The sequence below is a fragment of the Stigmatopora nigra genome, chromosome 4 (genome assembly GCF_051989575.1).
Source record: "Stigmatopora nigra isolate UIUO_SnigA chromosome 4, RoL_Snig_1.1, whole genome shotgun sequence".
Lineage (NCBI taxonomy): Eukaryota > Metazoa > Chordata > Actinopteri > Syngnathiformes > Syngnathidae > Stigmatopora > Stigmatopora nigra.
The window spans coordinates 3911600-3928116 of NC_135511.1; the positions used below are offsets into that span (position 1 = coordinate 3911600).

Here is a 16517-nt window from a genome sequence, read left to right on the forward strand (position 1 = left end):
CTCTTCATCTACCTTCTTCATTCCTGCTCTCATCGCTCCTTTCCACAGAATCTTCAGGTTTCAAAGTATGAAACATTGTTCCATAGCATTACTCCCATCCCCACTGCAATATGCTCACAAAGAGAAGCTCAAAGCCACTTAATTTTTGCATGAACAAACCGTTTTTGTCCTTTGCCGTGATGGGTTCGGATTGTACCGATCGGTCACTATTTGTACTTTCTCCTCTCAGCGGCCGCACCCCGTCCTCGCCTTCTCTCCTTTAAGAGGTTTTCTCTGTTTGCTCGTTTTCCAGGTAACTTCCGGCATGTTGGGGTGTCTTTAACACCGATGCAAGGGGGATTGTAGCCTCTTAGGTTTTGATTAGAAACTTGATATGAAAGTGTCACAGTAGCCCTAGGAACTAATATAGCTTTCAAGATGGTCACAGTGGGAACAAGGAGAAAGTATAACCAACGTCGCTGAGTCATAAGCGGCTAGTGTGACCTCAGTCTTTATTTAGTTCATAATTCTAGTTTGCATGTTAGGATAAATAATAAACTATCAACAATGTAGGTTTTAGTATACTAACTCATTCATCATTGTTTAGATCATTGCTCTACATCCAGTAGAAAACATTTTATAACGGGAAGAGGGTTTGGGGAGTGTTTGGGTGGCTAAATTATTTGAATTGACCCTTCACAGAGGAATTGGCTTTTTGGTTGTTGAAAAAGCCTCACCAAGTAAAGAACTGTCGTCCACATATATGGACTTCATATTTTGGGGCTATCGAGATGCAGCATCAAGAGATGCTCATTTTAGTTTATTTTAATGGAGACAACATCGCGCTACGTCTCAATATTAGTGCTTAATTCTTGTATATTTCGACTTGTCGTAATATTCTGACTCCTCTCGTAATATTACGACTTGATGGTTTTTATTTTTCCCCTCTTGTTTTATGATTTACAACTCTATTGTAATTGAGGTTTTTTTAACTGTGCATTAATATATTTATATCTATTGCTGTTAAATAATTTTAAAATATCTCTTCAGTTCCCTACTGGATGTTAGAGGATTCCCATAACATGTCATTTGCTGCTACTCACTAACTGACATTTTAACTGGTTTACAACTAGTTTAGTTTGTAGTTGGTTTTACGGTCTATTAAAAAAAAAAAAAAAGAGAAAAACAATTTAACATTGAAGTTGCCGTGTGTAGGTAAAACCGTGTCCTATGACTCACTGAGGCTTCCTCCCGGACGGCTGATGCTGACTGGTAATCGTCATTATTCTGGGTGTGAATGTGTGTCTCCACGCCGTCGTGCATGAGACAGTTTTGGTATGATGCACTCGATTGTCAGCTGGAAAATAACCAAAGAAATTCCTTTCAAAGGAAACACCTTCTGGCCATTGTTATAAAAGTAATTAAATGGATGTTTGTGACTAATTGTGTGACAAATTATGAAATCGCTTCTGGAAAGTTTTTCATTTGAACTTATGTTTGATACAATGGACAAATTAACATGCTGAACTTGGTTAACTTTTTGGACAAACCTTTTGGACAGTGATAGACATTCAATTTGTTTCATCCTCCTATTTCAAATGTATTGAATGTCTATTGCTGTCAATAGCACATAACTTTTTATAGGGCAATCAACTACTTTTGGTGATTTAAAAAAAAACTTTACTTTCAATTATTGTTACTTAATTGTTTTTGTAATCAATTGTATTTTATATTGTTTTTTAGATGAATAAATCAAATTATAATAAAATCAAATCTAAATACAAAAAAATTAACAAGAATTTCTGGGCATCCATTGGTAAATTTTGGTCCACTTCATGTAAAGTTTGGAGCATTTACATTTTTTTGTTGGGCCCTGTATATCAAGTTCAAGTTTAGCATGTAAATAAGTAAGGTTTATTTTTTTTTCAATAGTATTTAAATGAGTGCCCTATAAAAGGTTTAAGTAGCATGATATAAGACTGATGACTAAAACTGGTGGTCCAACCGGGATCAAAATATTCAAGCGCTAAGCTTAGATTTGCCTGATAAATGCTTCGTCATGGAGAATCATGCTGATGTGTATATATAGATACCAAGTGGTACCTCCACTTAAGATTGCTTCTACCTGTGATCTATTAAGGTTACAAAAAGCTTTGATGGGAAATCTTGTTTTCCAAGATACACACACAAAAATCCACAAGTAATGAAAAATCTAACAAAATATTAAATCATTCTTCTTAAAAGCTTAAAGCTTAAAAGCTTCTTGTGCAATAACCAAGGCAATTAGGTTCATGTATTCCACCACAGCTTTCGAGGCGAACATCCTCCTAGCAGTATTGGCGAGCCAGCTCAGTCACACGTACACTACATGTTTTTCCATTATTTCATATTTTGTTTTTGTTTTTTGTCAACATGCGCCTTTTCTTCGCACTACCCTTCATTGCACTGTCTTGCTTTAGGCCCATTGTGTTTCCCTTAATTCTGCACTCACTATTGTAAATTTTTTTTAACAAAAAAAAAACATGGAAAAAATGCTACGCTCCGCCCGGTGCTCGTATAGATCTTTGCACGAGAGAGATGCGCTGAAATCATAAGCAGCCTCTCACGACCCTGCCACCTGGCTGTCTCGTATGCTCGAATCTCAAAATGTGTCTCGTATTTCAAGGGAAATATTTGCTCTAATTTAACTCCAATCTCAAATTCCTCGTATGTCAGGGCACTCTTAATTCAAGGTATTACTGTATTGAAATATTAGAGCCAAGTCAAGTGCCAATCTTACATAGTGCTTCTTTAAGCATGAGCAGTCGGCAACCATTCAAATGGGTCGAACGTCTACTGCAGTCAATCTCTGTTAACACGACTTGTGCAACGTGTCTCGGCAGAGTTCCGCTCACCTTCGCACCACGGCGTCCTGAACCGCACATCGTCGCTGAGCGGCGCTGACCGTGTCGAGTCGCTGTCAGCGAGCGGCAGCAACAGTCAGCTCAACAGCGTGCTCAGCAGTCAGCTCAATGTCAGCACCGTCTATACGCCTGACTTCTACGTGCGAGCCCTCACCGATCTGCAGTTTGTAAAGGTACAGACCACAGTTACTTAACTCCTTTGCTGCCACTGACGCCCATAGTCATTCAATTTCGTGGCAGCGCTGCTACTCTTTGCTCTTTGCTCTATAACTCTGCCACGGATTTCAATTGGTTTATCTATAGTAGACGTTCAATTCATTTGAATCCCACTTCAAAAAGTGACGGAATCATTTGTGCATCCGATGCCGGCCCTCCTGCTTCCATCCGGACTACTATGATGTTTTTGCTTGGTGGTGCTTTTGTGCACGTGTTACACATTTCTTGAAGCATTTTTGAAGGGGTACCCCTACTTCGCGGAAATGCAGCTATTGCGGGGGGGTCCCTGTCCCCATTAACCGCGATAAGCGAGAGAACACTGTATAGGATGCACCGCATTAAAAGTTGCATTAGGTTTTGGCTGCATTATGCGGTGTGCCTTATACTGCGGAAATTACACTACTTGTTCATGTAGTTTAGTTTAAGACAGACTTTCATTCATTAATTTTCCATATAGTTTATCCTCACAAGGGTCGTTTTCGAAGTGAAATTAAACACATTTAAGTCTGTCGTGACCAAATTTGGTTCTTGTCTGGCATTACTGACAATGCTGCCTGCTCACCCAAAATTTCCCATTCGGTCTAGAATTTCATTTTGGAAATTCAAGCCACACAGACCATCCGACTTCAAGTTGTTAACAAGCTTGTCGTCGAATAGGTCATGACAAAGCTGTACTTGAACTCTTTTTGAGAACGTGGAAAACATACTTTCGATATAACCGGATGACTGTGACCTCACTGTCCTAGATCACTCGTGCGCAGTACCAGAACGGTCTGATGGCGTCTCGTCTGGACAGCACGCAGCAGTCGCCCGAGAGCGTCCACGAAGCGGGGGACCCATGCGATCCCGCTGACATCACCCTGGCAGAGACGGGGTCTGTGGAGAACGGACCTGACGAGACCACTTTGCTGCTCCTCAACCAACAGAACTCACCCCGCGACGGCAACCACCGAGGACAGCCGGAAAACAGTGTCTGACACCGCCGCCACCTCTTCTTCCCGCACACGCTTGCACGCCGCCGAGACTCAGGGAGACTCATTCCCCCAATACCCTCCTTCCTCCTAAATCCAAATCAACCTATATTCCATAGAGAGATTATTGTTGGAGTGTGTCTAACCGTGACGACAATCAGCACCATGATGAATGTAGCGTTTCGATGGGCCGCTGTGTCACAGGAACCAAAAATAGGAACATTTTGCTTGAAGAGAAAATTTTGTTGTTTCGTACGTCAGAAGGATTTTTGCCACATTAGAAACGACAACTACTACCAAAAATATTAAAACTCTTTAAGCCCAATTGAAATGAATCGGACGTCCATCCCCATTTAATTCTTTTTTTGTCAGCCCAAACCAAATGGATTGGACGTAAACTTGATTATTCACTGTCACATTATTATTTTTTTTTTTTGTTTTTACTTTAAAAAAGAATCAAGCCAGTTTCTTCCTGCACAAAGACATTGGTCATATATTCCTGTTATTGGGATTAAAAAATGTTAAATCACTGCCAGCCCGTTTAAATTTTGACGCATTTTTAATTTTTCAATTAAATATACATATATATATAGTATATATGTTTTTTTTCTTTTTTTTTCTGCCAGCCCCTCCCAGGCCTAATATATTAAATGTGTATTGCCATGTCACTGAATCCTGATAATTCACTACCAGCCATTTTCAATTTATATTTTCTTTTATTTCACTGTTTTTAATTATTAAAAATTTTTTTTTATTAGTGTTCCATCAATAGCATTCTGTAGCTCCCAAAATCGCTGCCACCCTCCCACTTCAATGGATTGATTGGACATTAGCTAGTGATAAACTAAATGGTGGGAGGGTGCATCTTGGCCAGAGGAAGAACACTTTTTTTTAACTCATTTTGCTCCCATTGACATTGTTAGATGTTTAAACCATTTGAACGCATGGCCATTTGCTGCCATCTTCCGCTTCAAATGAACCTGACGTTTACTAGTGGGAATGTTGTTCTTCGGATGCAATTTGGGATTCTTTCACCTCCAAACACGAGAACCTTTGTTTCTACCAAAAAGTTCTATATTTGGTTTCATCTGACCAAAACATATTCTCCCAGGCCTCTTCTGGATCTTCCAAATGCTCTCAATCCAATTCAAGTGGGGCTAAACTTTTGAGGCAATCTGACCCGACGTTTTTCGCCAAGGGCAGCCAATGTGATAATATTGTGACCCAAGTGACCCACAATCCACGTATATGTGGACGTAACGTTGTTACGGATTAACAGAATAAAAATTAATGAGTCATAACAACACTTTCCCTGTCAAGAGTTCTAATGGATTAGATGTCTAGAGCTGTCAATGGAAGACAGTGAGTTTGTCTAACTTAGAGGTTTAGCATTTCAGCTAAAATACCAAAGATTTTTTTAAGATGTTAACCACTGTTTTGAATCATCTGCGGCGGCCATATTACTACAGGCAACGTTCCTGAACCATTTTTTTAATCACTGACAAACCCTCCCAGTCAAAATTGATTGGACGTCAATAGTAACTAATGTGTTAAGTCACCTAGTGTGGCGCTAATCCTTCTCGGTACTTTTTCGACGGCTGTGTGTTTGTTCTTTGGTGTACTGAAAAACGTGAAATTGTTCTACCTGTTGGTGAGATAATTGATCTCTTTTGTGCATTTACTGCACGTGTCGGCTTTAATTATATGTGGGGAAACGTGTACACACACTCCTTTTTGTTTTACTGTAAAATATCAAGTGAGCCTCTTAAAGGAACACAAGTGGTGTTTTTTAATAGGACATTTGTGTTCATTTTTATTTGGTTGAAACTGTCAAAGGGATATAATTCCTAATAATACGCTTCCCTCGTTCAGACATTGACGACATAAGAGAGTTGTTGCTATACCTTTTTTTTTTTTTATTGTATTGTAAATTTCCCAGGTTAAAATGTTAACATTTTTAAATCTTTAAAAAGAGAACTCCAGCCCTTGTGGGAATTGACTGTGAAAATGTTTGTTTTTAATGACTTATGGTACGTTAAATTCTGAAGGCCTGGGTAAGAAAATAGAAAAGTTGTTTTAAAACCAAGGAAAATTGCTGTTAGAAATATTAAATGAAAATTAACAACAGTAAAAATAACTAATGGACTTTATTTTTTACTTAAAGCATGTTTTTCCTCATAATTTAATGATCCCTCACCCAGTTTGATTTATTCTCTCAATATTTCAAATAATGGCAAATTTTTTTAATTTGAATTTTTTGAAAATGTCTTGTTTTGTAAGATTTAGTTTTTTTTAATTCAGGTCAACAAGACAAATTTCACCTTTTTTTCCTGTAAAGTAAAAGATTCATCACTTTTTTTTTTTCAAATTATAGATTTTAATTTCCTAATTATACTTTATTTTCATTGTTTTTGAATTCAATTATATTTTTCCTAACACTGAAAATGGTTCAACTTACATTTTAGGTTTTAAAACTGATACTCACAATGTTAAAACATCATTTATTGTAAAAATAAATAAATCAAAGGAAATTAAAATACCCTAACATTTTTTATTAATTTCCATATTTTTTCAAAAGTCTGTCACACCATATTAATTTTTTTTTTTAAAAGGCAATGATGTTAAACTAAATTTAAAATTGAATGTTTTGTGAAATTCTTTTAAATTTTCGGGAAATGTTTGCAATGGGACAAATTTGCATTGTCAAATGAGTTTTTTCTCCCCTGAATTCTTGTGATTTTTTTGTAAATGTCCTACTCGATTCTCTAATCCAAAATACGCGGTTTCCAAATATGATGTTCACCCGTACCTGGCTCGCCGTAACTCATTGTCTGCCATTGACAGCCTGAGACGTCCAATCCGTTTGAAGTAGAAAAGTTGGGAGCAAACGAACAAACCGATGAATTCTACTCCTTCCAGCGGATTGGATATCTCTCGTCGTCATTTTTTTTTTTTTTTGGCATATAAAATTCTCCTTTTTGGTGAGTTATTCTTGGATGCACTTTAATTAGGAAAACAGTATTTCCCCAAACACCTCCAAAAAGGTTTTGAAGGATTTTGTTTTCTTAATATCGCACTAAAGGCTTTGATGAAATGAAAGTGCATTCAATGACACGGATTGTTGCCTTCAGCGACACTCGGGAACTTTGTGTTGTATTTTTTTTTGTGACGCAATCAATTAATCAACCCTGACTGTTTTCAATCACCCTGGTATTGTTTATTCCTAATGCCTGTCAATCAAGTTAGCAATTTTTGATGTAGTACCTCAGAAATATTGTCATGGATGATTGTGTGTAACGGCGGAAAAGAACTGAAAGAAACAACAGCTTTTTTGTTTGTTCCCCACCGCTAATTTAAAGACAAATCCCAAATGATATAAAGGCTGTAAATATTGTTTTGTAATTTTTGTCCTGATAAGGTTTCATGATGAATGTTGTTAACAATAAACCTGAGATGAATTTCTTTTAAAAAAAATTTAAAAAAAAACATTTTGGACAGTGATAACTGAAGAAAACAAAAAAAAGTAACAAATTATGGCTTGCCAAATACAAATTATGGAAGCTAAATCAAGCTATGCAACAAAACTTGAAAAAATCTCCACGTTTGGAAAAAACAGCAGTACCAAACAATACAGCAAAAAAAAATCTTTAATATTTGACAGTGGAAAAACCACTATCGGACCTCTCAACCTTTTTATGGGAAATTGAGTAACTGAGGAACACTTTCCCAATCTACTGGACTCACTAGAAAGAAACAAATACATCATCAGTTAGTGAACTGGCTGAAGTTTTTAGCAAAATTTTGAACATCCCCTTCCATTAGAACTTAGTTCCTCATTATTTCATTCATTTTCTGTACTATTTATCCTCACAAGCGTTGCAAGGGGTGCTGAAGCCTATCCCAGCTGACTTTGGCACCAGGTGGGGAACACCCTGAATTGATGGCCAGCCAATAGCAGGGCATAACAACAAAAATGGATCGGTCGTTAAATTAAGTGATACTATGCGTGTTTAGCTTGTTTGTTCAAAGAGGGAAATGATTTATATACGTACAACATTTATTTCATTCATTCGTTTGCCGAACAGGTTATCTTCACAAGTGTCGTGGGGGGTACTGGGGCCCATTCCAGCCAGATATGGGCACCAGTCGGGGGACCCTGTATTGTTGGCCTACCAATCGTATGGCACAAGGAGACGGTCAACCATTCATGCTCACACCCGATGCGCTAACCACTCATCCACCAAGCCGCCTGTTTATTTGTAGTTGTTTTTTTTTTTTAAAGAAACTTTAGACGAAAAACCAGAACACAGAAACAAAAAGAAAACTTAAGCTAGGTGAATACATTTTGTTATAAATGAACCATTAAAAGCAGGCCGGCCTGGATCTCCCACATGTCTTCCAAAAGAATTGGTCCTGATCTTTCCACATAAAGAGAGGCTATGCAACGTAAAACAAAGAAATATTTACCATAGTGCAGTGCTTCTCAATTATTTTCTGTTCGCCCCCCCCCTATCAAGAAGAAAACTATCCCCCCCCCCCCCACTTCCCACCGTGACTATAAATAATATCATTTTATAAAATTGTTATAAGTACAACATTTTATCCTTATTAACATTAAATAAAATGAAGAAAAGGAAAGAAATATAGTCAAACTTACAAAGAATAACTTTAAATCTTGTTTTAAGTCTTCAACAGAAAAGATTTTAAGTGCATCAATGCCTGAAATAAAAAATAAATGAGAGCGCCACTGCCAGCCACTGTAGTGGATGCGCAATTACACTTTATACTATTACGGCCAAATAAAATCTTGTTCCCCAGGGTTACACCATAGTTGTACCTCTACTTACAAAATTGATTGGTTCCAGAATTTTTTTGTAACTTGAAAATTTGTAAGTAGAGCAGTACTTTATATGGAAATTGTCTAATTCATTCCACAGTCCTCACACAACTACCAACTAAACCCATTAAAGTTGGTCAAAGTGTCCCAATTTTGGATGAAAGATGTGAGAAACACACAAATATGAGAAAAGAAATGACATGAAAAATATTTATTAAAGTAATAAAATGAATAGCAAGCATACAAGAATGTAAAGTTTCAAAATAAAATAAGATTTAGGAAATGTATTGATGTTTTTGTAACTTGGATCTTTTTTTCGTATCTTGAGGCACTCGCTTGCATCTCAAAAGGTTTCGTAACCTGAAATTTTCCAACCTAGAGGCATGACCACACATGTTTGCTTTACGCACAAATGTTGATGACGACAGCTTTTTTCCCACACTGGGCGCATGTGAGGTGTAGGATTTTTATTTTTACTACACTAGAGACTATTTCATCATCATCATCATTGTTTGTACTCAAAACTGGCGTGGCCCAGAAAATTTCCGCTGGTGTAACATTATTACTCTATCAAAAGGAAAAGGAAATGCTTTCACTTCTTTGTCCTCGTGCCAGTCACACCTGAAAACGATGTCGCAACGTGCTGGATTTCGACAAATGTTGCTGTTATCCACCGTGGCATGCAAGACACATATTTTGCATGTAGGCATGGGATATACAGTGGTACCTCGATATACGAGCACCCCGACACACGAGCAATTCGAGATACGTGTAAAATTCCAAGCAAATAATTATCTCTACATACGAGACAAATTTCGAGATGCGAGAAAAGCAGGTGGCCAAGACATGAGAGGCTGTTTATGACTTTAGCGCACTGCCTTTTTTGCCACATCTCTTTTCGTGTATAACAGATATCTATGAGCACTGAATGGACCGTTGCATTTTTTTCAGTGTTTTTTTCCCGTCACTCAGGACGAATGGCGGAGCAATCGCTAATACAAGGAGTATATATTACTTCTCGTTGGCAAGTGGTCGTGCGTTATCCTATCGTGAGGACATTTGTGTGCATCATTTTCGGAATATTTTGAAGGGAATACAAAAGCAAACAGCCCATCGACAGTGAAAGTTAGGCTGGAGGCAGGGCAAACAGCCAACCCGTCTGGGAGAAGAAATGTATAGAAACTTCAAACAAAATTAGAATTAAGTTTAGTGTAAAGTTAGATTAAACTTATTTTTGAGTGTCTGCATCGTAATCCAAGTTCATTTAAATTTGTTTATGTTATGAAACGAGCGTGTTCCCGTGCAAAAAATATCTGAATCAAAGACTGATGTTAATTATGTTTTGTCCATGAATACTTATTAATAATTCCAAAATGTCTGTCAGCTTCCTTTCAGTGCTTTTCCCCTGATTGCACTGCTTCCAGATGTGTGTTTTCATATTTAAGCATCTAACCAATCTCATTTCAGCTATTGATGTCCTCGCAATCAGTTCTGCAGGCTCTGCTGCAAAAAAACAAGCGCCGATAAAACTGTTGCTTTAACCAATCAGAAATCGATTTGGCGATCCCAAGGCCTTCTCGCAGGCGTGGGGATACGTCATCGCTTTCACCAACTATGATTGGCTCGTGGTAGAGTGGACTAGCCAGAGCTACCAAACTGTTTCTGGAGTGAGCTGAACAAGCAAATATATTTTTGTGTTGATTGAATAGCAGTTTTGTCAACCCCCAATGGCTGAAGGAGGAGAAGAAATTCATTTGTTTGCAGATTTACTGTCAAAGCCATTTTCAAGACGGTCTTTTCAACAATAAAATGCTGGACATCATTAAGAAAGGTTGGACAACTCCAAGGCAAGCAAGTCTGATGGATATTGTGTACAGGTAAAAAGGATTTTTGGTGAGTTAAATATGGTTATATTCCTAAATAATCTTTCAATTGTATGAGGTTATTATTGCTGACTTTTATGTGTCGCAGCTGTAGCTGCAATAGAAATTTTATAGCCATAAAATAGTTTTCGAGGGTTGGATTGATTTAAATAGATGAAAGCATCGATAGGAATTTCATGGACCGCCACTGCTATAATGTGACTAAGATTTCCAACTACTGTAAAAACACACGGAAAGAGCAGTCATTCCATGTTATTCTTTTGTATTGAGTTATTTTTTTTCACCCTGACGTTTATACTTCTTCCGTTACGTGTTATTTAAAACCATGATTATTCTTGCTCAAACTGGTCCCAATGATAAAATCGTTTAAAAAAAACTCTCCCAGGTGAAGAATGTGCATGCATAATTTCCTTGTTCCTTGTTGACAACGCATCTGGCAGTACCCCCACGGCAGTTTGAGCAGAAGTTGTGAAATCATAAACAAGGCCATACTTGCGCAAGGACGAACTACGCAAATACTAATAAACACGCAAATACTACAAACTTTTTTTCTTAATCCAAAAATAGTAAATAAATAAACTTCCTTTTAAGCAAGTACAGGAAAACATGTCAAAAAGTCCTGTTTACTCTTGTCTACAAAAAGTGCGTGAAAAAAATCTAAAGATTTAATCACATGCCTAAAGTTTTTAAGGCTGTGATTGTGATTTTGACTTTTTTACAATGGAAAAATTCCATTTATTTTTGAAAGAATGCTTTGTGTACTTCAGTACACATTACACACTTACAAACTACTGCTTAAATAGTAAAAAAAAAAGTGTTAATTATGAATTATTATCCACTGCTCAGCTAAATTAAAGGAATACTTTTTTCATTGGGTCTGCCATGAACTTAATTACAGTCCTCCCTCGTTTATTGCGACTTCATTTATCGCGAATTCATTTGTTTTTGCAATTTTTTCTGCTGTTAATCTTTTTTTTTTAAATAATAAAATGTAAGTTCATAAAAGTGTGAAAATCCACGGTGAAACTCATAAGTGGACGCCACTCTTGCTACTATGACTCAAGAAAAAAAAGTCGATCTAATAAGTGTGACCCTACCTCATGATTTTTTTATTATCGCGGCCATGTCTAGTCGTCATTAACCGTGATGTGTATTTTTTTTTTTTTTTTGTGGTTCAGCATCCAAAGTAATCACTGCCTAGAAAATGGTGCTTGGGCAACCACAAAGCATCAAGATGGAATCCTTAAACCCATCGGCAGACGCTTCACGAGTCTGCGGTTGTTTCTGGTTTCCTCTTAATGCATGGCCTTCACTGTCCCCTTACTCAAACCCAACAGAACATCCGTGCGACATTTTGGAGAAAATGCCACAAGACACCATCTGTCGGCTCATTAGGAGCATACCACACCAGGTTTGTGAAAGGTTTTTGAAAAATTTGACCAGCCTGCCACATCTTCATTTCACTCTGATTTTATGCTGTATACACAATTGTTATATTTCCATTATAAGATGTGAGATCCTTTTTTTCCCTAATACATTGCCGTGTTATTATTTTTCAGATATCCAACATCATACTGAGATTTCATATATCTAATATGCATCTTTAATGTGTTCCTTTATTTTTTGTGAGCAGTGTAGTATTATCTAGTGAATACAATTTTGATTCTGCAGCATTTGGAGAGAAAAAAAGAAATGATAATAATGCCGATCTTCATTCATGGTTTATCTTAGACACAAACATATTTCTAACCTTTGTGAACTTTGGATGGTGGCCTGGCGGGTGAATGGTTAGCGTTTTGCCCTAACAGTGGGAGACCTGGGTTCAAATCCAGATCGGTCCATCTGTGTGGAGTTTGCATGTTCTTCCTGGGCCTGGGTGGGTTTTCTCTGGGTACTCTGATTTCCTCCCACATCTCTGATTTGACACTCTAAATTGCCCTTAAGTATGAGTATAAGCGAGAATGGTTGTTTGTCTCATCTTGTACCTTGTGATTGGCTGGCCACCAATTCAGGGTGTCCTGATGTCAGCTGGGATAGTCTCCAACATCCCCTGCGACCCTAGTGAGGATAAAGGGATTCAGAATATGAGATGAGTCAACTTTGATCTCACGACCACATAATTCAATCACCCCTTCTGTTTCATTATGAAACTTTCATATTAACAATATATCCAGAAAACTAGATAAAAATCCGTGGTTTCCTTCACCGTCACAGTTCAAAGGGATTTGATGTCTAGTAGTGACGAGCTCTTTTCAGTTCACAGCAGAACAACAATTGGATTTCATATAATTGGACGTCCATGATCGTCATAGACTTAATGCACAAATACGTGGGTGCTTTCAGTTGACAACCTGCCGGCTTTCAACATCCCACACATTTTGTGTCATTTATTGCATCATAACGGTGTGGCATCGTCATCGTGGGCCGTCCCACTTCCTGTCCATATGCCGGGCGGGAATTTCCTCCTCACTGCTAAAGGGGTATAAAAATACTCAGGTCACAACTTGCAAGCAAAGTCACAGCAACAATACAACTGAGAATTACTCCAGTACTTACTACTACTACTACTACAGCATCTGCACCCGAAAAGGTATTTTCATAGATTTTTTTTGTATACTGTCTTTTTTTTTATCATAAATAGCAGTTTTTTACATTCTTTGTGTGACTTATACTCTGGTGCGACTTATGTGTGAAATGATTAACACATTATTATATCATTTCACATGTTATTTTCACATTAAACCACAAGTTGATAATTTCAACGGTGAAGTAATTGTAATGAAGATTTCATTTGATTTCGTGATTTGGAGTGAAACTGATAGTTTGGTAAACTTGTTAGCATGTTATTTATGCTAAATTTACTCTTGATATGTTACGCCGTTACTGACATTATCAGGCATGTCAGTCATGTAACGTTATTACACCGTACACTTATTCAGCTGTTGTTCTCCATTTTATTTTTGTTTTAAATTTCCTTTCAAGATGACCTATGCTTTTGGTGTTGAATTTTATTAAATAAATTTCCCCCAAAAATGCGACTTATACTCCAGTGCGACTTATATATGTTTTTTTTCTTATTAATTGTGCATTTTTTTGCTAGTGCGACTTACACTCAGGTGCGACTTATACTCGGGTGGAACTTATACTCGGGTGCGAATTATAGTCCAGAAAATACAGTAATATATAAGTTGATGAGCAGAAAAACTACATATAATGTATGCATTGAGAATAGACTAACATGATATCTCTGTTAAAAGATGGCCACAGAGAAAAGATGCCACATTAGCCCCGAGTTGCCGGCTGGACTGGGCTTGGAGTTCTCCCATCATCCAGTGACCATGAGGCAGTTGGTCACCCTGGTGGTCTCCATAAAAAGGTTCAAAGACGGTCCCACCAAGACGGCCCTGGAGAACAAACTCACTGCAGAGGGCTCCTGCAGCATCAATATAGACGATATCATGGAAGGTAGAAGGAAGATAATTGTTCTATTGAATTATCTTACATTATAGTAAAAAAGAATTTTAAAAAACAGTCAAGATTTGATTCTTTTTCACGTCTATTGAGAAATCTGGCGTGTTTTTGGTTCTTACAGTTTTTTTAATGTATTGTTTCTTTTGTTTTGTTTCAGTTAAAATTGTCAGTCGAGCTGCAGCCAATCAGTTCACAAGGACTGGTGTACATCAATGCAGCGTGATCGACAGCCAGAAAAAAAGTATGGTGCTGCTCAGAGACAGCATGGAGCTGCACTCTGTCACGTTGCAGGGAGGAAACAGTCACCGCAAGGGTGAGTACATTTACTCTACATCTGCATTGACAAAAACCAAGACAGAGAATGTTTCGGCAATGTTTCTTTCAACATTGTATTACGGTATCACTTTACTCAATGGAATGGCAGCCACAAAGCCCCTTGGATGGTTTAATTACGGTTTTCATCCTTTGTTAGTTTGTTTTAACGTTTTTCCTTTGACTTTTTTCTTGTATTGGTACATATTTTTAGTGTAGTTACATTTTTTTTTATTTGCAATTCTGCTTTTTGATTTCCTTTACTTAATTTAAAAAAATCAAACTCTTTGGCTGCCATTGACAGTGATAGATGTCCAATCCACTGAGCTATAATTTAAAATATTGTGAATATGTATCGATATGAGGATACATATTTGGAAAATCAAAACTGCTATGTGACCTACTATCCAAGCCAACTGTGGGCACCAGGTGGGGGAAACTCTGAATTGGTTGGTGGCTAGCCAATCGCTGGACCCTAACCCCATGGCATGTTGGAGCAAACCGTTGCACCCGGAGAAAACCCACCCAAGCCCGGGGAGAAGATGCAAACTCCACACAGGAAGGTCGGAACTCGCCTGGGATTGAATTGATCCCGAAAGTGTGAGGCCAACACAATAATCACTCGTCCTCCGGGTCACCGCAAAAAAATCCACACAAAAAAGAAGATGGATGAGTGGCCACGGCGTTGGCCTCACAGTTCAGGGTTTGATTCCAAGCTGGTCCTTAGTGTGTGGCGTTTTCATGTTCTCCCCTGGCATGCGTGGGTTTTCTCTGGGTACTCCGGTTTCCTCCCACATCACAAGCACATGCATGGTAGCTCGGTTGTCCAATCTAAATTGCCCATCAGTATGAGTGTAAACATGAATAGTAGTCCATCTCATTCTGCACTGGGATTAACTGGCCACTGATTCAGGGTGTCCCCTGCCTAGTTCCAAGAGTTAGCTGGGATAGGCTGTGGCACCCCTGTGACTCTTGTGAAGATAAGCGTTTTTGAAAATGAATGAATTACTTAACCTATCAGCTGAGCTGGGTAGTGCGAGTGGTTAGCGCGTTGGCCTCACATCTCTGGGGTCCTGGTTTCAAATCCAGGTTGGTCTACCCGTGTGGAGCTTCCATGTTCTCCTCGGGCCTGTGTCGGTTTCCTCTGGGTACTCTGGTTTCTTCCCACATTCCAAAAACATGCATGTTAGGCTGATTGGACACTCTAAATTGCCCCTAGGTATGAGTGTGGGCGTGACTGGTCTTTTTGTGCACTGCGATCAGCTGGCTACCGATTCAGTGTGTCCCCCGCCTCTGACCCGGAGACAGCTGGGATTGGCTCCAGCACGCGACCCTAATGAAGATAAAGCGGTTCAGAAAATGAGATGAGATAAGGCTTATCAGCTCTCAATAATGACAACACCACGGAGGCACCAGTGTATGTTAAAACATTCCATGTTTTTTGCAGTGAACCTGAACATGTCCACCTACGTGCAGCCGTTCCCCAATATGGAGGCCCAGCCGGTGGCCCTTGCCATCAAGGGCACCAATCTTTACCTGTCGTGCCACCAGGAGGGCGATATGCCCACGTTGCACCTGGAGCCGGTACAGGACAGGCAGAGTTTGATATCGGTGACCCCTGACAGCGACATGCTGCGCTTCCTCTTCTACAAGCGCGACTCGGGAGTCAGCCTGAGCACACTGGCGTCGGTGCAATACCCCAACTGGTTCATCAGCACGGCCGAAGAGGAACACATGCCGATAGAAATGTGTCAACGTGGTGACCGAAGAAATCTCACCTTCCACATCCAAAGGCAAAATTAGAGAAAAAAACAGGAGACTGAATGGAATATGTTGCTTCATTTGAATGTATTTATCAAAGTATTTATTACTTATATTTATTTGTGTATTTAAAAATTCACGTGTATTTATGTAATTTATGGAATAAAATGTGATTTAAAAATTC

At 38.5% G+C, this 16517-nt stretch overlaps 2 protein-coding genes across 2 annotated transcripts in view; both read left to right on the forward strand.

Annotated features, from left to right (window-relative positions):
- The window catches only part of LOC144194999 (metal transporter CNNM4), a 33145-nt gene extending 25598 nt beyond the window's left edge, over window positions 1-7547 (forward strand). The window contains exons 7-8 of the mRNA XM_077714299.1: window positions 2862-3055; window positions 3845-7547. Coding sequence (XP_077570425.1) covers window positions 2862-3055; window positions 3845-4075 — 425 coding nt within the window. The 3' untranslated portion in view covers window positions 4076-7547. The remainder of the gene's footprint in view (window positions 1-2861; window positions 3056-3844) is intronic.
- Window positions 7548-13273: 5726 nt separating this feature from the next.
- Window positions 13274-16517, forward strand: il1b (interleukin 1, beta). The gene is made up of 4 exons (XM_077714304.1): window positions 13274-13379; window positions 14047-14254; window positions 14418-14573; window positions 16020-16517. Exons 2-4 carry the CDS (start codon window positions 14047-14049, stop codon window positions 16373-16375), a joined length of 720 nt encoding a protein of 239 aa, XP_077570430.1. The 5' UTR covers window positions 13274-13379; the 3' UTR covers window positions 16376-16517.